The sequence below is a fragment of the Thunnus thynnus genome, chromosome 19 (genome assembly GCF_963924715.1).
Source record: "Thunnus thynnus chromosome 19, fThuThy2.1, whole genome shotgun sequence".
Taxonomy (NCBI): domain Eukaryota; kingdom Metazoa; phylum Chordata; class Actinopteri; order Scombriformes; family Scombridae; genus Thunnus; species Thunnus thynnus.
Genome location: NC_089535.1, coordinates 8347888 through 8372784, shown reverse-complemented (window position 1 = coordinate 8372784; position 24897 = coordinate 8347888). Strand labels below are relative to the sequence as shown.

Sequence of the window (24897 nt, the reverse complement as noted above, 5' to 3'; positions counted from 1 at the left end):
CAATGGCATTTGCTGCCCTCTACTGTTTGTTATTGTTGGGCCGCCGAATTGGTGCCTTTTCCGTCCCCAGGACGTTACATGCATAAATATGCATGAAAAATGATCTGTATAATACATTATATTATCAAGCAAAGTGTCCTGCACTCTCTCCTAATTGCAATTTGAAGACACACCATGTAAAACCTTAATAAAAACTACCTAAAAGACTACCTAAAAAATAGGATTTCAGCCCGTCCCCACTCTCTAACACTACACTTCACCATGAAATATGATCAGAATCCTTCAGAAATCTTATTTTTTTATATTATTGTGTGACTTTATATCCAATTTAGACATATTACACATTTTCTCATCAGAAAATTCATAATATATTAGTTAAAATACAGGTTTTAGTCGTGTCCCCAGGTTTTCACTCAGTCCTGTTACCCTGACATGTCCCCCCGCCCTCTAGAAATTTTGGACATGCCACGAGTCACAAGATCAACAGGAAGTAGCAGCATTTGAGTTTCCTTAAAGCCATGGAAGACCAAAAGTAAGTTCTCTCTCTCTATTTTCTGTATTTTTGATCATATTGTAAGTATGACTGAAAACATAAATCTCAACGTTCAGTCATGTATTTCATGTATTTGCTAATGCTATGCTAAAAACTCAGTCCTGTTACTTTCAGTCCTGTTACTCATATGAAGAATTTGTCATTTAGACAATGTAAAAAATAAATAAAATGGCCTGAGATTCGCTGTTACACATTTTGAATAGAACACACGTGTGTTATTACATACAGTGCTGAAACAAGATACAGAATGAAGTTACCACATGCAAATGGCACCGATTAGGGGGGACCGGCCTTGATGTCCCTTCTGACATATTATATTTTGTCATATTGTCCAATACTGTACAGATATTCCATCAGTTTCTTCATTTTAGTCCAGTTATGTAGGTTAAGTAAAAACCGTTTTCTCCAGCTGCTCCCAGGTCTTTGAACAGCTTCCTTTTTTGAAGTGAGTAATTCTTGCACTGGATGAGGATGTGTCTCACTGTCTCTGAGCCTCCACACTCACATTTGCCATCTGGGTTACACCCAAGATGGACTCAGATCCAGCCCACTCCTAAGCCCACAATGCCCAAGCCTCAACCTGGTTATGACAACTGAATCTTTTCTTTTGTAGGCAAATTAGCTTTTCCTCGCACACCCTGCCTTGTGAATTCTGTATGTTTGATAAATCTCCATCAATATATCAAGTCTGGACTTGGATTTGATTTCTCCTCTCTACCCACCAAAGTGCCCATAATATTGCCAGCATCTCTGCTGTGAATATCTGATCTGAAATTCTATGTCCATTTTTAATTCTTAATGCAGGAATGCTCCAAATGCATATGGAAGTCACTTCTCTGCAAAGATTTAAAGAGGAAAGCACAGCCATGTACGAGGGCCCTGAGGTGCAACACACAACAACGTTTTTGTTAAAGTAAAGTACATGAATATATTAACCACACACAACAAACAAGACCAGTACTGCACACTGATTAAAATATTTATTTCTCTCCACATTGTAAAATCAGTCAATACATCCATACATTTCCAAAGGTTGCATTTTGCACTGAAAATCAGAACAGAACATATTCTAAATAGAATATAGTACGTAAACACAGAAAAAAAACAACTGTGGAGACAAAAAGCATGAATTAAAAAAAAACAAAACCCCTAAGCGTCATCTCCTGGTCTAGCTGGATCTATCCATGCAGTAGCACTTTGTTCACATCACAGGCTATGTCTTCTCTCTCAATACAGCAACAATACAGCATCTTCTTGAATGGCAAATCCATTTTTTCATCTGTACGTGATGCTTTTCAAGGATTCGCCACAGTGTTGATAGAGAGACCCGATGGACATTATTGAAAACTGTGTAGTCACTGAGGATGTTTGTTTGAATTTCTCTGAGGCATGTCGCATTACAGTATTAGCCAAGACCATGTTTACGATAGCTATCTCTTGTTCCTCCAACAATATGAGGCTTCTTCCTCTTTGATGTTCTCGATGTAGGCCAATCAAAATACATGTAAAATGTCACAGGACAATGTACAAGGCATTGTTTCAAACATGGAATGCAGTGAATGGGAACCAAAAAGGTGATTTTTACTGTAGACAGTAGAGAAAAATTGTTTTTCGCCTGTGCTCTTGTTGAAATGTCTGAATTACTGTTGCAACAATATATCTGCTGAGGTTGGGCTGAACTATCTGTCCAGCCTTTCTCACTGTTGACCCATGGTTTACATCACCATCAACCAATATTGCTCATATCTCATCTGATAAATTTGGTCATCGTCTTCTTCGTTCGAGTTCCCTCCTCCAGGTCTACCTCTTCCTCTCCCTCATCCTCTCCCTACAACCTCTTTCTCAGCAGACTCCGCCTCTCATCCTCACTCCCCCTCTTCCTCTAAGCACCTAAGCATCTGTACACCTGTCAGCCGTGTTTGATCAATCGGTTCATAGGTCTGGTATTTTGAAAGGCAGCGCCTTGAAATGGTCATAGGAGTGACTTTGTGTTAGATTTCTGTGTCTAATGTAGATAAGTGTGGTTAGTGTTGTGCAAAACACTGTGTTTTGCAAGAATTGTGAGGCTGAGAATGTGCTTATAGTTGTGCAAGTCTGGGCTGGGAGTTTTGCTTCTTGAGTGTCAGGTTTCACTAACTGTGTGTTGCTTTTAATTTTAGTGTGTAAGCAATTGTAAAAAAAAACTGTAAATGAAACATCCTGATTTGATTTAATCAATTGTTAAATCAATGGCATCATAAGTGGTTAAAAAAAAATGAAGTGATCAAAAAATACACCGATTATAAATAAAAGTATTCACCTTAGGAGAATCCATGATTGAGAATATCAGGGCAAGTTTCGCTGCTGAAAACAAATCCTTTGGGAAAATAGGTTTCCCCAGAATAAAAATCTTGATTAATAGAGCCATTAATCAAAAACAAATTAATTAATCATTAAAGAGAGAATATGTAACTTTTGCTGAACAGTGACCCCAAGTGTCAATTACAGTGAATTTCCATCATTTTTTAGAGTCACGAAGTTCCTTGTTTTTCTTAAAATCATTTAAATGTATATCTGTCACATGTTAAAATATAACAGTAGCACAAGCAAAGAAGAGTCATGAAGTGAGCAAACTAGCTAGTAATGTTAGGTACACAATAGCTAGCTAGCTGGCACCACAGCCAAGTAAGGCCATAGCAGCAAAATCCTGGAGTGTATTGATTTTTTCTAAGAGGAAGACTGTCTTATTTCTTCTCTCAGGAGTTGCATAATCTTGCTTCAGTGTAAAAGTTAATAGATAAACTGAACCTGACCTACTAATACATCCCCTGCATGCATGACAGCCTTTTGTAGATGCCAAAAGTGAGAGTTACCAACAACACAGACCACAAAAAAAGGCTTTGTTCTATAGGGAGGTGCCCAAGCAACATGCCTTTATATTAAGTACAAATGTGTTTCTGGGAGAGTGGTATGTGGTCTATGGTAACAGCTCATGACTGGATAAACCTGACTTACAGAGCTATCAGGAAATGTCATAAATGTTTTATTGTCGGCCGTATGAGTGTGTGTGTGTGAGATAGGAAGAGAGTTATTTTATCACTTTAAAGATCTGTATCTGTGAATTGCAATATACAGATATAAATATCACTTAAGACTTTCTGCAACCATGTGTGAACCACATTTAGACACAAGTCACTGTGAAGAAACAAGAATTTTTAGCCACTTCCTGACTTCACTTCTTGGAAATGTCTCACTGGACGCTGGAACAAGCATCGACAGGCCCGATTTTCAGTTTGTGATATCTGTTAGGATCTGTATCACCCTTCATAACTGACTCATCACCAGATATTGAACATATGAGTCATCTCTACTTGTTGCTTGTGTGCAACTTGAGTCTATCTTAACCTTTACTTTAGTAGAGAAAATGTTTACTTACTAATGACTCCTATTTCATTGCATTTTTGCTATTTGATATCTACAACAATTGACTCATTCTTTACTTTTTCCATGAGATAAAATAAACCAAATCATGAGATGCAGCACCAGTCAAAAGTCTTGAAAGAGCAAGCGTGTCCAAACTTGAGACTGCCGCTGCAAATAAAAAAAAAAAGACCAACACTAAAGAAAGAATATTTCTAACTCCAAACAGACACAAATTTGACATAAAGTAGAAATATCCCAGTGTAGTAAATAGGAATTAAAGATAACATAGTGTCATTAGCTGAGTTTTAAGAGCTGCTACATTATTTCATTTGAACTTTTAGCCAATTTTGAAGAAATGTCTTCTAAATTACTCTTAATCGAACATAATACATTATTTCATGTTGCCTTTTTAGATCTGCTCATTATGGTGTCGGTCTGTACAACTTCAGTTTCAGCTATCAAGCTGCAAGTCTGCACTATTATTCCCAAGAATAGTTTGTCCACTAGGTGTCTCTAGTATATATATATATATATATATATATGTATATATATATATATGTATATGACATATTTGCTGAAATGGTGTTTTTTCTTTGCGACTAAATACATTTTGAATTGCTTATGAACATGTTTCAGAAGTTGCATCACTTCTGTTTGAGAGACACCAGCTGTAAAACATGGTTACATGCAATGGATTTTCATATATCTGTGATTGGTGTTGTAAAAATTGTAAACATACATTTTATGTTGCCTTTTTCTGCTCATTAATGTGTCAGTCTCCATCAGTTCAAGCTTCTGCACTATTAGTCCCAGGAATATGTTGTCCACTAGGTGTCTCTCCTGTCATATATATGAAACATTTCCTGCCATAATGTATTTTTTTACCCTTTACAACCAAAAACAACCCATAACTCTCACTCTATTCACTGTTTAGCATTATTTGTACAGGCATATGATCAGAATGTCAATATGATAATTTGATTAAAAGAAATTTAAGCACCCATGAACGCTGTATTATCCTCAATATGAAGCTGCAGTAAAAGTGTTATTCTGTCCTTATAAGAAGCAGTTGATGAGAAAAGAAACCGGATGTGACTATGTAACAGCTTTGTAATCACCACAACATGTACACTACACATAAAAACAAAAACAATAACCTTATAGCCTTAAGGGTCCAACCAATGAGTTTAGTCACAGCCAAACACACCACACCAAGGACCACAGATGTGACTCACACAAGATGCCCAGAAATAAAATTGGACTTCCCGCTACCCCAACCACAAAAACCACAATGCCTTTATAATCCTATAGGATTTACAGAGTGTATGAGGTATTCAGTGGTCAGTTGGCTGTGACTCAGTCAAACTTAATGGTACTTTCTATATGATGTCGTTTTTAAAGTGCTCCAACAGAAGCACGACACAAACAACACCTTTATTTTTCTTTGGGCCCTGCTGGATGCTGGATTTTAATTTAATCTACAATTAGATTGGACTTGGGTATTGCTTTATAGTCTATGAGAAGTTATTTAACCCAAAAATAGCAACTGAAGTCTAAAACGTTATAATCTATCAAACTCAGCTTCATTATTTCACTGTCATTTGTTGTTAGTGTGATGGAAGGTGTCCAACCTTTAAAATATCATACATTATAAAAGAATACAAATTGAGGAGAATTGGGGGGGTAGTAATAATGATCCCATATACTGACAATAAAACACAATGCGACTGAGGTTTTGTGTAAAAAAATCTGCATGACTGCATGTAGTCTCAGATCTCAGATTTCAATCTAGTATGCATCATCAGCTATTACAGTAACATTAGCCAGAGGCAGCTACAGTGTATATTTGCCATAAAGTTAATCACATGATGGAATGTAGACATAACATCTGCACACATGAGCTATGACATGATGCTCATTTTATTTCCTCCAGAGTGAAGTACGGGTCCAAAATAAGTGTTGGAAACAGTATTTAGATCCTTAAGTAGAAGTAGTAACACTACATTATAAAAGTACTTCATGTAAAAGCAAAAGCATATTAGCAATAGAGTGTATTAAAAGTATAAGTACTCATTATGCAGATTGGTTAGTGTATGATTGACTTTATTTGATGCATTAACAACTTAAATGTTATAGTTGGTCGAAATGGAGCTGAAACAAACTACTGCTGGGTAATTGGTGCATCTTTTTTTAAATAAATTGATCATATGCTCTATATGTGATTAAGATTTCACATAAAAAACATATGCATATTAAAATACAGTGTTGTCTTAAGGATTAAATCTGTTGTTCTAAACCTTCCCCCCTAAACTTCTCACATGGTTACCTTTATATAATGAGGTAATATTTCACAACAAACTTTGTTTAGCAGAATATTTTTTTTCATCTTTCCTCTTACATTTATCATCTCACAACCTCCCAAATTTATCTTGTGATCCTTTAAAGGGGCCCGACCCCTATGTTGGGAACCATCAAACTAAACTACCAAACTGTAAAGTAGTTAAAACTAAAACCACCATGACCAGATGTAACAGTAAAATGCTTCTTACACGTTTTTGCATGAGTAACAATCAAATAATGTCATAATATATTAATAAATAAATAAATCTTTACTTAAAATCTAAATTTTAAGTAAACATTTTGCTGATAATACTGCAGTACAATAATGCAGGACTGTTACTTGTAACAGCACATTTTTACATTGTTGAACTGGTACTTTTTTAGGAATCTGATTACTTCTTCCATTACTGCTGAAAAGTAATAGGCTATCTTTAGCTGTCAAGTGAATGTAGAGCAGTAGAAGTATAAGTTTAAAATGGACATAGTCGAGTAAAATACAATAAACCTGACCTTAAATAAAGTGCTTGATTAAATATACTCAGTTACTTTCCACTACTGCAAATTAAAGAATTGGCTTCTTCCTCACACCACCAGCGCAGTGGTTCCCAGAGGGTGGTCTGAATAGGAATTGTTGAATTTGACTAAAAGTAAAACACACTAAAGGAAAATTCATAAAAACACCTAAAACCAAACAATATAAATTAAACGCTGATGTATGTGTGTCTGGTGGGGTGGGGGGAGACTCCTGCCTTGGGAGACCAACTCCTCCACGTTTTTGCATGCCACCCCCCCTCCCCCCCAATCCTCCTCCCCCTTCCTGTGTCTCTCTCACTCATTTCATTTCCTGCACGAGGTGACGGTCCTCCCCCTTTCCCACTGTAAACACACCCATTGATTCCAGCGAGAAAGAACTGGGAGCGCAGGAGGAGGACCGTCACACACAGGAGCAGAGCAGCACAGGCAGCAAGCAGCAACGCAGGAGGAACGCCTCCAAACATCTCGACTCATCCTTTTGCATTAAAGCCAGTCTATTTTGTGATATATGTGTATACATATAACACCCGGAATTTCCAAAGAACACAGTTTAGTGCGTTATCTGAGGAAAAACAGCCTCATTCTGACCGAGTATCCGCCAGCTTTTCGGAAATAACCAAGGAGTTGTCACACAGCCCGAGCGCAAGGCTTGCATCGTGGCTCTTTCAGAAGTGGCATGTTCGAGGGATACTGCGGGCACGATTGAACTCCTGCTTTCACCCAAAGAGGTAAACATGACAATAAATAACATCAGTAGTGTATTACGGCTTATTAATAGATTGTTACATAGAAACAACTGCTGCATCCTTTCTCTGATCACCTGATGATGGGGAAACTCCGGGCTGTGGCAGAAAAAGCGCATCAGAAAGCAGCCTGGACAAAAGATTGTTGTTGACATCCATTGCTTATTCTAATATTATGTTGTTGCCATCATTTAACCAGAGCTATACTATTTTTTTATTATCATGGAATATGCTTCAGAGCAGCTCTTCTCAATCCCTTTGTGCTCCTCTCAGCGTCTTGTTCCTGCATTCTCATGCATGCTCAAGATGTTTTACATGTATTTGAAGGCGACATCAGGTGTGACAGGCTCTTCTTATTTATAACAGTTGGTAAGAAATATCTTTTTTGTGCTCGGGCTTTAGTTTAAACACAGTTGAGCTTGCTCGCATGTGTGAGGACAGCTGGTTTGAGACTATAAATTTGATTCTGTTAGATTTAGATGAAGATTGATGCAGGCGTGCAGATCAATAGCTGCTGCCGTGTCCTCTTGTTTTGCATCATGTTTCATTTCATCCCCCCCCCCCACAAGTGGCAGATGTATAGAGCTGGCCCACATAAGCCCGATGTTTACTTTTGAAGTCTCTCCCTCCCATCCCTCTTCCTGAGTCCAGAGATGATTGTGAACACCTGGCAATGATTTTAAACAGACTGCATCCAGCCAGGCCTCAGATAGAGTCCAGAGGCTGCGTGCCTTTTTACTGTGTCCTTTCTGAGTGTGGCATGTATGTGCTTTCCGGTATGAGACTGTGGATCTGTTTTCTGTGAGTGGATGAGGATGACAACTCTCACAGCCGTCCAGCCAACCACACACAAACACACATACACACGCACACTGGCATCTCTCCTGCCTCTCAGGGCATGTTGTATTTTATTGTATTGATACTGTGACTGTTACAGAAAATAGTACGTGAGATTGATCAGAGACCAAGTAGAAGTCATAATGTTATGAGCACTGATTGTTGATCATTATAAATAACAGTGGTTGGTTTTATAGCTGTGACTAAAGATTATTTATTAGCAATTTAATTGCCACTTTTTTATTAATCAATTAATTGTTTAGTCTATAAAATGTAAAAAAGTCCCCGTCACAACTTCCCAGAACCTTCGGTGGCATCTTCAAATCGCTTGTTTTGTCCGACCAGCAGTTGAAAATTGAAGGTAGATTAGTTTATTATGATATGTGAGAAAGAAAAGCATCAAATCCTCACATTTTAGAAGCTCAAGCAGAGTATGTGTTGCCTTTTTTCACTATTTTTGCATTTGAAACACTATCAAAATAAATAGTTTTTCTGTCAACCGATCAAGGGACTAATTGTTCCAGCTCCAGTTGCTTTATGCCGAAATAAGAGACTTGTCTTCAGTAAGATTTCATTCCAGCACCATGAAGAATATGCAAATAATCTTCATGGTGCTACATAAACAGTCATGTATTAAACTAACATCTCTCTTGACTATAACATCTAACTATCTCGACCACTAAGCACCAGTCGAAGACAAAATAACAAGGAATACTTGAGTTTATTAACTGTCATAAGAAAACACATGATAAAGTTAAAAAGAAAACAGCCACACAGTCATGAAAGAGGCTTTTTCAACTCCTGCAACTGCATTTCCACATACATGATCTATGAATTATACACAAAATCATCAGTTGATGATGCTTTTTTTCCACTTTGAAATAGTCGCATCTTAAAATAAATCCTAATCACTTGTTAACTAAGGTGAGCTGGTCAACATATTGAAGCTATTACATTTCCTCTGGCCAGATTATAGAGTTGTAGTGAAGTTTGTTGTTCTCACTTAGAGCAGAAATAAAAAATTACCCTCGCTTGCAACCAGTTAGTTGTGCCAAAGTTGTCAACATTACCCTGATTGAGCCCAAATTTTCCTCGATTGTCTACAAAATAACATCAATGTGATGTAAAACATTTAAGCCGGACACATTTCCTGGGTGATATCTACGATGCAGATGGGTTACGCTCCTCTTAGGACGTTAAGATCCGCTTCAACCTGCCAGGCACATCCTTCTTTTTTATTTATAGCTTTGGGCAGCGCTCAAGGTGCACGGTGTACCATGGCAACACCTGTTGTCCATACACCCACTTCATGAGCTGACGGTTACAAAAAGAGGATCTAGGGGTATGATGGCCACCTTGTACCGGTATTAGAGAGGGGATGTCCCTGGATTTGTAGCATGACTTTGATCGGGGCTAATATTTATTTGACCTCTCGGAATCCCAACCATCAGCAGATTCATTATAATTCTGTGCACAGGACTTACCCTTACTTCCCGTAAACTTTATCTCATGAGAGGTTTCGATAATGCCTTGTGCACCTTGTGCTCGTTAAAACCCCCTGGCACATTTCTTCACATGACACGTTGCCCAATGCTGGCAGGGTGTTGCCTCCGGGGTGTTGCCTCAAAACTGACGGCGCTTATTTCAGAGACAGAATACTGGCGACCGTACCAGTTTTTGATTCTGAATGACATTTCTTTGCTTCGTGTCTCTAAATGTCAGAAGCGTATAGAGCTTTCAGGTCTAACAGCCGCTAAGAAAAGCATTGCAGTAGGTTGGAAGCCCCCCACACACTTTGACCTGCAGACAAAGGGTTCTAACATTTCTTGATGTTATTTACACAGAGTTATTAACAGCTCGTATAAATGGGGCTAAAGAAGTGAATTTGAATATGTGGCTTTCAGCAGCTGAAGCATTGAAAGGTCTGTTGTGATTCTTGTATCTGTCACGATCTTTTTGCTGTCTGCTGTGTATTTGATCCACGTTCACTGTGGTTATCCTTGATCATCCAATGAGTCATCCATGAGTCCTAGGGGAGCTTTTTGGGGGGAAGGCAGACAGAGCTGGGGGTAGCTCTGCTGTAGGGTAGTATGTTTCACTGTTACTCCAACTGAGATGCTACAGTATGTTCAGTGGCTGTACATCATTTGTGTTTATACTCTTGTTAAGAATTAGAAAAAAAAAATTGATTAAAAAACAAAAAAACATTTAAGCCAGGCAGTTGTCAGTAATTTCACAGTAACTTGTTACACACATGACCCACCAGATTTAAATAATAATGTGATTTAAATGGTTATATGGTTTGCAGTAATTGGATTTCCCCAATAATCTGTGTTTACATGTGTTGGATTAATATGAAGATTTAGAGGAATGTGCATCTTTTACAGCCTTGTCTAAGTTCTCCAACTGAAATACATGAACAGATTCATCCATGTTCTCTGAAACCATCCCAAGTTCTTATAAGATTCTGTAGGTTCAGCATAAAGTAACAATTACAAATGTATAAACACTGGGTTTTCAGAGCCTGCGGGCCTATTTGGTAATTCAGGCTTTATCCTTTTAATATGCAAATTGAATAAGTATCAGGTTTACTGCTCCTCTCTTTGTTCAGCCTTGATGCATTCACTGTATGTATGAGTGCATTTCAACCATTGGAAGACTTGTTTGTTGTTAGGTAAAATGCAAAACTTGGATTATAAATGCAAATTACCCTCAGTAGTTGTATGGGGCAGTGTGTAATTTAAAGGACCAGTGTGTAAGATTTAGTGGCATCTAGAGGAATTGATTTTGCAGAAATGGAATATTCAAGTATGTTTTAAGTAGTGTATAATCCCATGAAAATAAGAATTGTTGTGTTGACGTTACCTTAGAATGAGCCCTTTATATCTACATAGGGAGCAGGTCCTCTTCCACAGAGGCTGCCATCTTGCACCATTATGTTCCTACAGTAGCCCAGAATGGACAAACCAAACACTGGCTCTAGAGAGGGTCTTTTGCATCTTTTGTGAATTTCGTGGCCACCGTAGGATCTCCTACATGCTTGGAAAGGGAGGGGGAGGGGTATTCATTTGGTTGCAATCTACAACCAAATCTTACACACTGGTCCTTTAATGGCAGGTGATAGGAGAATATAAACTATAATCATCATAGTTTTAGCTTTGAATACTTTATCAAAGGGATATTTAGTCATGCCCCAAGCTCTTATTTGGACCAAATAATATTGGTATTTCTGAGAGCAAGACCGTGTCATGCTTTGTCATTATCAAGATGAGATAATATCTCTTTGAATCAATTCAGGGAGAAAACTTTGCATGTTAGAACACCATCACTGAAACAACAGATTGTTTAGTGAAAGGGCTACAACAGTGATATTTACCTCTTATCATGGTTTCAGGTAACTTCCAGTAGTGATCCAGAATTGTTTTTATTTTAGTAAATCCTTGAGCAGAAAATGACCATCATTCGAAATAATCATTGATAATCAGTTGATTTCATATCATGTTCCAGCAAAGTCACACAATACCTTTACTGGACTAATTGAAGTTCATCTGCATGCCAGAGACTGTGCCTCAGATCTAGATGCCTGAAAGTTATGTTTATCAAAGGACGTGCTAATTATCAGCATATGAAAACCTCTCCAATTTAGTGCCAGATTTTTAGTGCCACTTACCACTTCCAATTAGAAAACATGAGCTGCAGTGTAAGTACTGAGTGTGTGGGAGGTGACAGGCAGGTGAGAGAGCAGGCTCAGATATTCTCATTATAGCCGAGGCAGATGTCAGAAGATGACGGGTTGCTGTTTTGTCATCACTGGAAGGCAAAAAATCCTGTGGAACCAAGGTTGCAGTTGGTTTTCTATCTCATCAAGTTGTGATAAATAATATTCTAAGTTTGTGCCGGTCTATTAGGGTTTAAACCCCGAAGAGGTGGCATAAAATGGTCTTAAGTGACAATATTGTTTTCCGCAATTATTTCTGGAACAATATATTGTTCTACAAAAGGGGTTATTGTGACCGGCCTAGTTCAAGCTTGAACTAGGCCTTATCTGATTTAGCAGGTGATGCAATGAAAGGGAAATGTTAAAGGAGGACACCACCTGTGTTCCTTTCCAGGTTTTTCAAATGGAAACACCCAATCAGTCATTAGCAAAAAGCAGTGACGTGGGATGCAGCCAGAGCGCTTCCTCATAGGAAAAAGCTCTTAGAAAGCCTTGGAAAATGGCATTTTGATGCTTAAACCTATGTACTTTGACCAAAATTTGAATTTTCAGATTTCAATACATATGGAACAGTAATGTGAAGCTACAGAATGATATAAAACCTCAAAAACTTAAAACATAATGTACCTGCCCTTTAAACTGTCCTCTTTGATAACTGAGTTATACAGGAATCATTTATGGCACCTGTGAACTTTTGATCTCACCATAAAATATATCAAACACTGACCGCCTGTAGGTTTGTAAAACATTTTCTCACTGACAGACAAAAAATGGCAGCTGTGGTCAGTTTGACTTCAGTTAGTTACAGTCCATTACAATCGTTACAAGCTTTCCTGGCATAAAAAAAGTCATAAAACAGTAATAGTCACTTCAAAATTGAAATATAGACAATGTCTGTGTTGGGCTCTGTGGGAAATAGGTTATGTAGCTGTGTTTGCATCATACTGACTGAGCATATGGATGGACAGAGGAGGTGTAGATTATCCTGCAGGAGTGTTTTGAGAAGTTTTTTATGGATGTTTCATATTTATTTCTTTTGTCTTAAAAACTTTTGTCATAGTTGGAATCAATTGTACCTAATATAATTCAAGCTGAACACAGGTGCAGCTGTTCGCTGTCAATGAGGAAACTATAAACATGCTACAGCCACCTCAGGTCTGCTTTGGGTGGAGTAGTAATTTGACTTATGGTGTACTCTTAACATTAAGCAATCTTCTATCACTCATTGAATTGTTTGGATACTGAGAAACCATGCAGCTGGTTAAGAGTTTAAAATGGCTGCACATCTGGTCAAAGACTCTGTCAGATGTGGATTTACAAGGTCAGACAGGGACTCAGAATCACTGGAAATAGAGTGCAGGAGGCACTTGACATCTCCAGAAATTGGGTGGAATGAAAGTGAGCTTTGAGTGAGGACAGGACAAGGACAGTGAGGATGGGAGCTGTGACTTTCTGGAGGGGAGGGGAGTAAATTCTGTGCATTTCTCAGAGGCTTAAAAGAGTCCTGCTGTCTCTTTCTTTCCTCTTTTCTTAAACAGCACTGCAAAGGGACTTGTAAATCATGGTATCTCTAATAGAGGGGGATTAGTTCTTCTTCTTCTCAACTGAAAGTGGAAAAGCCTTCTGCTCTCTGCAGAAGACAATTGTCATCTAGTTGACCTTTATAACTCTCAGACTTGTGCTATTTTGCAACTTGCAATCATTGGATCTCTTGCTAAATGTCTCGCTATCTCTTGGGGAGGATTGCAATACTCTCTCCAAAAAATGTGGATCGTTCATCATATTATGGCTGAACAATGTAATATTTCAGCGCTGACATGCTTGTGCAATAGTCATTGCTGAGGACGCAATTTAGTAAGGCAAATTAGACCCAATTTAATACTTGACAGAAAAGTAAAACCACAGAAAAGCACGGTCTATTTTGAAAAATAACATAATTTAGCCTGATTTACAGTAATTACGTACCACTTTTGCCTACATGCTAACAATTGTCTCTTATTTATGTGTGTTTTATATGTATTTATCTTGTATCTAACTGAAAAATTAGTGGACGTAGTTAAAAAATATTGATAGAAAATTGCTACATATACAAGGCATTAGAAAATAAATTTAAAAATATGTTGAGTAAAACACCCTCTCTATTTAGAACTACAGAAACTAAAAGGTGCATACATCATCTGAAAAAATGAATACAAGAGAGTTGTGCACAAGAGAGAGAAAAAAATTTAATCTTTCAGGTCTTCTGATGTTTTTTGGTCTTTTTTTATATCCTTCGGATATGAACATATTTGTGGAAAGTCCCAAAGACATGATGTTGACAGTGAAAATGTCCAGGCTTATTAGTGACAGAAAGACGACTTGAAAGATGGAAAGATCAGTGGTAGAAGAGGAGTGTAAATATTCAGTGAGTGGAGGAGAGACTTGATGATAGTAGATGTTTTTTTTGAAAACTCTAATGGTCTATCGTAGTATCCAAACATTTTAGTATCCATCAATTTTATTTTGACAGGGGACTGTTTTCTTGTTGTCCGCATCCGACTGGTACATCAGAGTGATCCCTTAATTAAATTTAGAAAATATTTGAAAATGTTTGGATGATGTTAAGTAGGAATGGGACTGTTGGACTATCTTTAATTTTAGACATAGCCTCTTCAGATGCCTGTCTCAGCTTTATGATGGTAACAACCTAAAGTTAGAAACATTATAATGATTGTTAATCTCTTTATAGACTGAAATAGGCTGAGGATTGTGTCTTTAAGAGCATAAAAAAGTGACAGAAGATGTAAACCATCCATATTTTTATGGTTGCATAGTAAAAAAAACAAAAATCTACACCCAACATTGTATCGTATTGTACTCATATTGGCCATTTCTTCAACAAAACACTGTAGTACTGTTTACAATGAACCTTAAACATGAAATGCATCAAAGTTTTAAAGCATGTTTCTTGTGTTTTCCAGGATTCAATGAAAATGTCCGTGTGTGTCCATGAGAACCGGAAATCCAGAGCCAGCACTGGCTCTATGAACATCTACCTGTTCCACAAGTCCTCATATGCTGACAGTGTCCTCATGCACCTCAACTCACTGCGGCAGCAAAGGCTTTTCACAGATGTCCTGCTTCATGCCGGCAGCCGCTCCTTCCCCTGCCATCGTGCCGTGCTGGCTGCCTGCAGCCGCTACTTCGAGGCCATGTTCAGCGGTGGGCTGAGGGAGAGCCAGGCCAGTGAGGTCGACTTCCGTGACTCCATCCACCCGGAGGTTTTAGAGCTCCTGCTGGATTATGCGTACTCCTCACGTGTGGTCATCAATGAGGAGAACGCAGAGTCACTACTGGAGGCTGGGGACATGCTGGAGTTTCAGGACATCCGGGATGCCTGTGCTGAATTCCTGGAGAGAAACCTTCACCCGACTAACTGTCTTGGCATGCTGTTGCTGTCTGATGCCCACCAGTGCACCAAGCTGTCAGAGCTCTCTTGGGGCATGTGCCTCAGCAACTTCCCCGCTATTTGCAAGACAGAGGACTTCCTCCAACTGCCCAAAGATATGGTAGTGCAGCTTTTGTCACATGAGGAGCTGGAGACAGAAGATGAGAGACTGGTTTATGAAGCTGCCCTGAACTGGATCAACTATGACCTGGAAAGGAGGCACTGCCACCTTCCAGAGCTCCTGAGAACAGTTCGTCTCGCCCTGCTGCCCGCCATCTTTCTAATGGAGAATGTCTCGACAGAAGAGCTGATCAATGCCCAGGCCAAGAGCAAGGAGCTGGTGGATGAGGCTATCCGCTGTAAGCTGAAGATCCTGCAGAATGATGGCGTGGTTAACAGCCCATGTGCTCGACCAAGAAAAACCAGCCATGCTCTCTTTCTCCTGGGAGGGCAGACTTTCATGTGTGACAAGTTGTACCTGGTGGACCAGAAGGCCAAAGAGATCATCCCGAAGGCAGACATTCCCAGCCCAAGGAAGGAGTTCAGCGCCTGTGCCATCGGCTGTAAGGTATATATCACAGGTGGGAGAGGCTCAGAGAATGGTGTATCCAAAGATGTATGGGTCTATGACACCGTCCATGAGGAATGGTCCAAAGCGGCGCCCATGCTGATTGCCAGGTTTGGTCATGGCTCTGCAGAGCTGAAACACTGCCTGTATGTGGTAGGAGGTCACACTGCAGCAACTGGCTGCCTCCCTGCTTCTCCATCCGTATCGCTCAAACAGGTGGAACAGTTTGACCCAGTGGCCAACAAGTGGACCATGGTGGCTCCTCTGAGAGAGGGTGTGAGCAATGCAGCAGTGGTCAGTGTCAAGCTCAAGCTCTTTGCCTTTGGTGGAACCAGCGTCACCCACGACAAGCTGCCCAAGGTGCAGTGCTACGATCCGCAGGAGAACCGATGGACTGTACCTGCGTCCTGCCCGCAGCCATGGCGCTACACAGCCGCTGCTGTGCTGGGAAACCAGATCTTTGTCATGGGCGGGGATACAGAGTTCTCAGCGTGCTCGGCTTATAAGTTCAGCAGCGAGAACTACCAATGGACTAAAGTGGGCGATGTGACGGCCAAGCGGATGAGCTGCCAGGCAGTGGCATCGGGGAACAAACTGTATGTTGTGGGAGGTTACTTTGGCACACAGCGGTGTAAAACTCTGGACTGCTACGACCCCACACTGGATGCCTGGAACAGCATCACTACTGTGCCATACTCGCTCATTCCCACTGCTTTCGTCAGCACCTGGAAACATCTGCCTGCTTGAACCCCGAACCCTCTACCCACCCTCATTTCATGAGGTATGTTGAACTTCTCATGTCTTTATCTGTGTGAAGGGTTTGACGGTTGCACCTTTTTCTTTTACTTTAACCATTTATAAATGCACAGTTTCTTTTTTAACTAATACAGGATTTTTGAATCAGGAATAAAAAAAAACATAATATATTGGCTGATATTTCATTTTTCGACACTAACACTTACCATAAACAAAATCACTTTTGGCAATGAATCAGCACATATTTAAGCACATTTGGAACAGAAAAGTTCACATTTAGTTAAATCATTATATATGATAACTATAAATTAATGCACAAACTCTTAAAGGACAGGTTTGCAATAATTGAAGTCTGTCTTAAAACAATAGTCAGGTGCCCAAATAAACACTGAAATGTTAAAAAAAAATATTCTGAAATTGATTTGATTCAATTGAATTAAGAAAAATAAGGGTTTAAAATATACCTGTAAAAGATTTACTGCAGTTTATATTTGCAATACTGATATACAATCTATGATAAGCCAATATTGGCCTATTGACATATTGTTCAGGCTTTATTTGCATTTGCTGGTTCTCTACAATGTTCAGAATAAGAAAGATACTGATAGGATAGGAAGAGTCTTCTTAGCTGAAAAGAGGAGAAAGATCTAGAAGAGGGAGGGTGGACAATGTGGGGGGATTGATGGGGGCTTGTGTGTGTTAGTTAAGTGAGTTATGTGGCTGTGGGGATGGGCCGAAGGACAGAGAGGGTAATTGAAAGAGAATAGGATACTTTTATTGCTCCTGTGGGGGAAATCTCTCTAAGAGGGAAAAGGGGGTCTGCCAATTAGACAAGTCACACACCAGCAGGCTACAACACCCTGGCGAGGCTAATCCCCTCTCAGTCGCCTTCCTTTGATGAGGTTATGGTCTTTACGCTGGGTGAGAGAGAGGCAGCCGGCGACTCACGCAGTGTCGGAAACCATTCATCATCAGTTACAAGTAGAGATGACTGAGAGAAGTGGCAGGAGGGGAAGTGAGGAGGGAGAGTTGCAGAGTTAGAAAGTGTCAGCCCCCCCACCCCTCACCTCTGCTCAGTGAGACACACATCATCCTTGATAGCAGTGGTCTCGCTCTGAAAATTTACTGTTGAACTCGACAGTCTCTTCTGCCTCCGTCTATGTCTTCCTGGCCTCATTCTAACCCTGCTCTCCTGAGCTGATGATAAACAGGCCAGACGTATGTGGAGCATGGGTAGTCAGCTGGCAAACCTGATCTTTCTGCACGCTGCAGGCTGCATGGTCAGATCACATCACACAAACCCTACACCCTACACTGATGACCCCCACACATACCCATGGAGGCAGTCTTTTTCGTGTTTTTTTTTTTGTATGGTTGAAATGGCTGCCAACCCTCAGCTTTTGAGAAAGCAAGGGAGAGAAGTGTCTCTCCAGCTGTCCAACACTGCACAGTCTCCCATTTGATAATGCCAGGAAGCAGCTCAGAGTAGCCTCACTGCTGCGATACTGTGATGTTCCTCCTCTCTACAGGATGAAATATTTTTGAAGACTTATTATTCCCTTTCTTTTCAGTGACTCATCTCTGAAAAGGAGACACTAGACTGAAGGTTTGACTATCTGTAAGCCAGTGCAACACTGTGCTCAGTGAAGGATATAATCCCGCCACTAATTTAATACAGAATTTGTTTTTTGTGGGCCTGCCTGTCATGGCAACTGACAGTCTACTCCCTGAACACAGTGAAAAGACGAAATGTGGAAGAATGGAAAAGAGGGCTGACTGTTTAGGAATGAAAGAGGAAGGAAGTATGTAAGACCTCACAGAAGGAGATTGTAGCTGTGAGAGAAAAAAGTTTTCCCTCAGTTTTTCCCAGGGGAACAATATTAACTTGTCTGAGAATCCTTCTTTTTAGATTTCTCTTCCTTGCAGAGCTTTTAATAGGGACGAATGGTACCGACAGAATCATTAATAGTGTATTACAGTACTATAGCCATATTTTCAGGATTTTAGATGTTTACAAGATATTTAGATACAAAAAAGTATAAGAAACTATCATTAGCAGTGTGCATGGATTAAGGATGACCAACCAAATAAATGAATTTAACTTCATTTAGCTAGAGCAGTCTAATGAATTTAACTAAAATACAGCTGTAAGACCAAGGAAAAGGTCACTTGTAAGATACTTTATCATGTCTCATACCACCACTGATATATTACTGGAAATTGCCAGATATTTGCCAAAAAAGTCCAAGGATGAGAACTAAATGAACAAATATAGCATCCCTGCAAATGAGTTAGAGTCTACATACACTTTGGACTAAAGTAACCTGATCAGCTTCATCTGGCTTCCAGTTCCCATTACAGTGTGGCCGTTTAAATGGTTTCCAGTTAAAAGAATGAATGATGTATGGGACGTGCACAGTGTATAGGGAATAGTTAGACATTGTGAAAAATATGCTTATTTTCTTGCGGAGAGTTAGATGATAAGATCAATATGACTATTTTGACTGTATGCTGAAGCTACAGCCAACAGTTAGTTAGCTTAGCTTAGCTTAGATTCCAGGAAGCCACTGCTCCCAGCCAAGAAATAGTCCAGTCAATAACTCCCCGTAAAACCAGAACTTGTCATTTATACAATGCGGTTTTTGTACGGATTAAACAGATAAGATTTAACATGTTAGCTACTGAACTTTAGAGGTGTTGGTTGGCAGATTTTGTTACCTTCAGAGATAGCCAAGAAAGCTGTCACCCCTTGATTCAAGTCTTTGTGCAAACTAAGCTAACAATCGCCTGGCTTTAGCTACATATTTAGCATACAATCATGAGAGTTGTATCAATCTTTTAAACTAACTCTCTGCAAGAAAGTGAATAAGTGTATTTTCCAAAATGTTGAACTATTCCTTATTTTCATTATATTGCAATATACAAGTGTGACAGTGTGTAGTTTAAATGCACCAGTGGCAGTGACATTGAGTTAATCTCTAAGAATTAGATGAAATGTGAGCCCACACCAGTGTTCAAACCTCTTTGATTAATAAATGAATACATTTTTTTCCCTAAATACTAACATGAACCAAACTGGAATCCAGTGCTTAGCTAGTTTTCTAGATTTCAAGTAAAATTTACCGAGAGATGATCATTGAAGCCTCCTAGGCAAATCCAGGCCTCATCAGCAGCAAGACATTTCTCTAAAATGTCAGCTGGATAGAAAGCGGTTCAGCTATTCACTCATCACATGTACATCCTCCGGCAACAACACCAAGGGAAAGGCCGACCTCCAACCAGAGATAGCTGAGGATGTCTAAAATGGATATTGCTTTGCACATTAGACACATAGAGGGCTGCCAAGCCTGTAACCATCTGCGGTATATAGATAAGCACATATTAAGTAAAAGCTTTAAAAATGGAAAGGTCAAAGAAATGAAATTCTGAGAGTAAAACGCACTCAGATGTGAAAAGTGTTGTAGGCTTAGGGGGAGATACAAAGCTGGACGAAGGCCAGACTGCACTGAAGAAATAGAGTAGGTGGATTTACAAAATCTATTAGTCTAGCAGAAGATACAGGGTGGACACATCAGCAATACTTGCACAATATAAATCAATATAATAGCTCTGTGGTAAAATTCTACCTTTGTAAAGCCTGTAGCCTTACATTTTTGTTCAGACTGTGCGAGAGAGGTGTTGATTCACTTCTACGGTGATTATTGAGGATGCAATTTGTGTTGTATTAGATCACAGGAAGTGAATAAAATGCAGTTCAATACAGCATCACTACAAACAAATCATGATGGAGTTGAGACAACAACACTGATAGAGTCACAGAGCTATAGCATTACATTTTATTTCCTCCAACCTTTGAACATCCCCCTCTCTTTAAAGATAGATAAACATTGCAGAGATTAAAATTTCAAGGAGATTGATCCAGGGGCTTTATTCTTGAGCCTTGTTTTCCTAGATGTGTCTTACTCTCTGCTTTTAAACTTCTTTTGTGCTCAGAGTAATTAAAGAGTCACCTTTAAACTGCTGAACGCTGTTTGCTTTCAGGCGTACATCTTATTAGCCTGTTTAACGAGTTATTCTTTTCTCTTCCTCAGATTTCCCTGTTTTGCATCATCTACTTGACTCCAACTGTGAAGAAGCCCACATCCTCTAAAAGAGACACTGAGCAGTGATGTACAGACACCCGCATTCATTTTGATGTTGCAAAGATGTCGAAACAGAAGCACGTACAGATGGACATTTTACTGGAATGATGTCATGTCTCGTCCCTGAAAAGGAAGTTGAGACAAACAGTAGCTCGCACAAACAAACCAAACAAACTGCTGCTTGATATATGAGGCACACACTCCGACCTTGTGTACATTTAGCGTATCAGGCTTGTGCTTTCATGCTGCCATATGAGGACTGCAAACATCACACAACCTGCATTTTTCCCATTTAGTCATGACAGGCTTGTGAGGATCTGTATTGATGTTTTTTTTCGCTGAGTAAAAAGAAGAAGAAGAAAAAAAAAAAGCTCTATTCATGGAGACTGCAATGTATAGCATGATCGTTGTTCTATTTATATTGGGGTGGGGGGGGGGATGCAATGATTGGTGTGCTAAAGAACAGAAGGCAACTCAGTTTAACTGAATACAGCTGATGTATAAATGGCACAATGAAGGAGCAAATCACCCCCTTTTATCCTCTAATAAGCTTTTTTGTTTGACCCCTTGGATCTTTTTGTTCTTCTTTCAAATGTGTTTCTAACAGCTCTGACACTGAAACAAAACCTTTTGAGTGTTCCTCTTATGAAGGCTTTGGCAGTTTGCTGTCACTGCAAGCCATGAGGTGTTGATGACCAGCACCAGCTGAGGTTGAGGAGGATGGGAGGACATCTTGTGCATGGCCGGGGTGTTGAGGTCCCTCTGGGGTCACGACCTTGTTTTCTGTTTTTCAGCTTTGCATTAACGCCCGCTGAGCGCAGGTTAACTAACACTGCACACAGGGGCTTTATTCAGTGTTTGGATTCAGCGCTTCAGAAAGGACACATTCAGCTGTACACTAAATGCTGTAAAAGACCGACTGTGCTTCTGTTGTTCTGATAAAAAAGCAGCGGCTCGCTTGCTGAGTCATAGCTGAACCTTTTTTAGAGCATGTCCACTCATAGTGATTCAGTAAAACTGGCATGAACTCTTCTCTGTGGTCACAGAAATCTTGTCACCTTAACATAAACTGAGAATTAATCAGTTTCTTTTTAAACTTGCTGCAATGTACTTCCTTAGTCTTAATTTATATGACAATGATTACTCTGTCATGTTACTATCTTTAATCCTATTTATTTCTTCTCTGCCTGCATTCGTATGTGAATGTATGTTTGGGGTATGTCATGCATGGCCAGGTGTTGTATTTTCATTTGATCTCAGCAGGGCTGCATTTTGCACAGTTCAGTCTTAATGAGGAGGAACTTGTTCTTTTAAACGAGACAGAGGTGCACCTCTCCTGGGGTTTTCAGTTATGTCAGAGTGTGGTTGGAAGAGGAAGAATGGCTCAGATTACTGATGAAGTGTGAATCAGTTTAGGCCACAGGGTCACTGCCCAAATAAGACTGAATGAAGTTGAAAGAAAGAAGTATTCATTCTACTTCTAATAGATTCTCTTTAAGCTCCAAACTGGGTCCAAACCTGCCTTAAATCAGCACCTCAGACCCAAACTGGTACCAACAAAACAATAAACCATAAAACAGATAAGGCTGCTAGTAGGAACGCTGCAGTATGTGACCCAGTAACGATCAGGGACATCACAGAGTATAACCCTGACATGGTTAAGAATGCGACGGTCTCTGCAGCTGTCCTTGGGACAGCTGGAGGACTGTCACGTGTGCTAACTTGGCTCCTCGGGGTGTTAACCCGCAGTCTTCACCATTAGGTCGAGAAAGAGTTGAACCCAGTAAGCTGTGCATTGATAAGGGCAGACACCGCAGTGCTTTTCACCATAGTGTCAATGATGCACATATTAAAAAAAAGAAAAAGAAGAAAAAACATTGCAAGTTCCTAAAGACCAAAAAAAGAGAGAATGTCTTAAACACTTGCATATGAAATACTTGGTAACTCTAATCAGTGTTTCTGTCTGTATGTCTGTCTATACCTGAACATTGACTTTTTACAGTTGAATATTAATGCAATCATTGAATTTCAATGTAAGGTAATGTTATGGTGGAGTGTGTGTATATATTTTTTAAAACGTCCTTCCTTGCAAATTCATGGATCAAATCAAATCAATTGGTAAACAGCCCTATAAATTCCTGCTCAGCTCCTTAAACCACCCCAAAAAAATCAAAGTTTTTTATGGAGACCCTTGTGGCTCCATAATGTCGATCTCCTCCAACCACTGAATACAGAGCCCCACCAATCACATAAGAGTATTTTTTTCCCCCATAGAACACAAGTTTTCCCAGCAACAGCAAGTAATGAATGCCCCTTCAATTTGTACCTAATTGCTGAGTGGCATTTCCCATGTCTGCTCTCGCCCTCCTCTTATCCTCTGTTTTATCTGAAAATCCAGCTGGCTCAGATTGGAGCACAGCATCTTGCTTCACATGACGATGTAAATTAGACAGAAAACACTGTCAGCGTGCATCAGTTTCATTTTTTTTTTTTTTTTTTTTGTCATGTAAGAGTTTAATTTCTATTTTTATGGCATTATTTTGTACATGTGATTTTTTCACAATGTGAAATTCATGGCTAATAAACATAAGAGTTTTTTCCTCTTGACTGTAAAGCATCGTCTCTTTGTCTTAAGTTTTCGCATCACTGCTTAATCCAGTTGTGGAGATAATTTGTCTGTCTACATGCATTAATGTGCTAGTGCAAATTTAGAAGGGGAAAGTGGCTTCAGCACAGCGTAGAGTGCTTTCTCATTACAGCATGTTTCACATATTTAGGCAGCTTTGGAGTGAATACAGCAGCCAAAGTGTCCTGAGGTATTTAAGGCAGTATATCATGCGTACAGCTTTTGTTCTGTGGAGGAGGGACTGAAATCATCTTATCTATGCCTCTGGCTTCTAAGCTCCCTGCACAAGAACAGGCAAAACACAGCCAGATACTTTCCCTTTCTCTGTCAAGTCACCTTGGCAACGGCAACCTTTATCTGCAAAGTGTGGGGGCTGGAGAAGAACATGAAATCTTAAAAAGCACCTCTCTCTCTCCTCCCTCCCTCCCTCCCTCCCTCCCTCCCTGGCCTGCCTCCCCTCTCACTTCCTACGCCCCCTCACACTTTTCATCAGTGAAATGCGTCGCAAAGCCAGTTGTGGAGCCCTCCTGCGTTTGATGTTCCCTTGTTTCTAACAAGTCGAACATCCCATTAGTGAGTGACTGCAGAGCGCGCTGCCATTCGCTGCTGCATTCCTCCAGCTCTGAGGAGTCCGGTTCTGCTCACTGTTTACATTCTTCACCCTGACACGACTCCTGCTCGGTGACATGAGGTTGAGAAACACCAGTTTTACTGGATCTTGACCCTCATGCGTTCACAAACAAAATACACCCATGCACCGGGGGAAGGGGGAGCCTGGGAAATAAACAAGCAATCTGTTGACTGTCACACTATGTGCTGAGATGTTGTAATACGCTGTTAAAAATCTTATCTCATTATTTCAAGATAACTCTTTCACAAGATTGTTTTTTCTCAAGCCCTCCCTGACTGAGAACCAGCAGGGAGAAAAAAAGGGTCGACATTTAAGGTGAAATGTGGGAGCTCTGTGTGCGGGAGGCCCCTCAGTGCCCCTGTGTGATCCAACAATCCCCCCATTAATCAAGACAGGAAGTTGAATTTCCTGTCCGCCAGGAAGTAGGTTTTATCCCCTGCTCCCCCAGAACATAGCGCTGATGGCTCAACCCTTCAACACTGTGAATCCTTTGGGTGCCGTTAGCTTATGCAGAGCTTGGCTAAAGAGACTAGAGTCTAGTATTTTGTGTGGGCAGTCTGTATGTGTGGCCAAGTGTGATAAAAACAATGTACCTACAAGTCACTGTCGCCTGGCAACAC

The 24897-nt window shown here is 40.0% G+C and overlaps 1 protein-coding gene across 2 annotated transcripts; it reads left to right on the top strand.

Annotated features, from left to right (window-relative positions):
- The first annotated feature begins 453 nt into the window (after positions 1 to 453).
- enc1 (ectodermal-neural cortex 1) lies at positions 454 to 23634 on the top strand. 2 transcript variants are annotated; one of them, XM_067574183.1, is made up of 3 exons: positions 454 to 532; positions 15088 to 16903; positions 20970 to 23634. In XM_067574183.1, exon 2 carries the CDS (start codon positions 15094 to 15096, stop codon positions 16867 to 16869), a length of 1776 nt encoding a protein of 591 aa, XP_067430284.1. In that variant the 5' UTR covers positions 454 to 532; positions 15088 to 15093; the 3' UTR covers positions 16870 to 16903; positions 20970 to 23634. The 2 variants fall into 2 exon arrangements, with proteins under 2 accessions (XP_067430284.1, XP_067430283.1); XM_067574182.1 differs by lacking the exon at positions 454 to 532 and adding an exon at positions 7216 to 7557.
- The last annotated feature ends 1263 nt before the right edge of the window (positions 23635 to 24897 follow it).

Excerpts from the sequence above, each read along its gene's own strand:
- enc1 (XM_067574183.1), top strand. The coding sequence starts at position 15,094 with ATGAAAATGTCCGTGTGTGTCCATGAGAACCGGAAATCCAGAGCCAGC.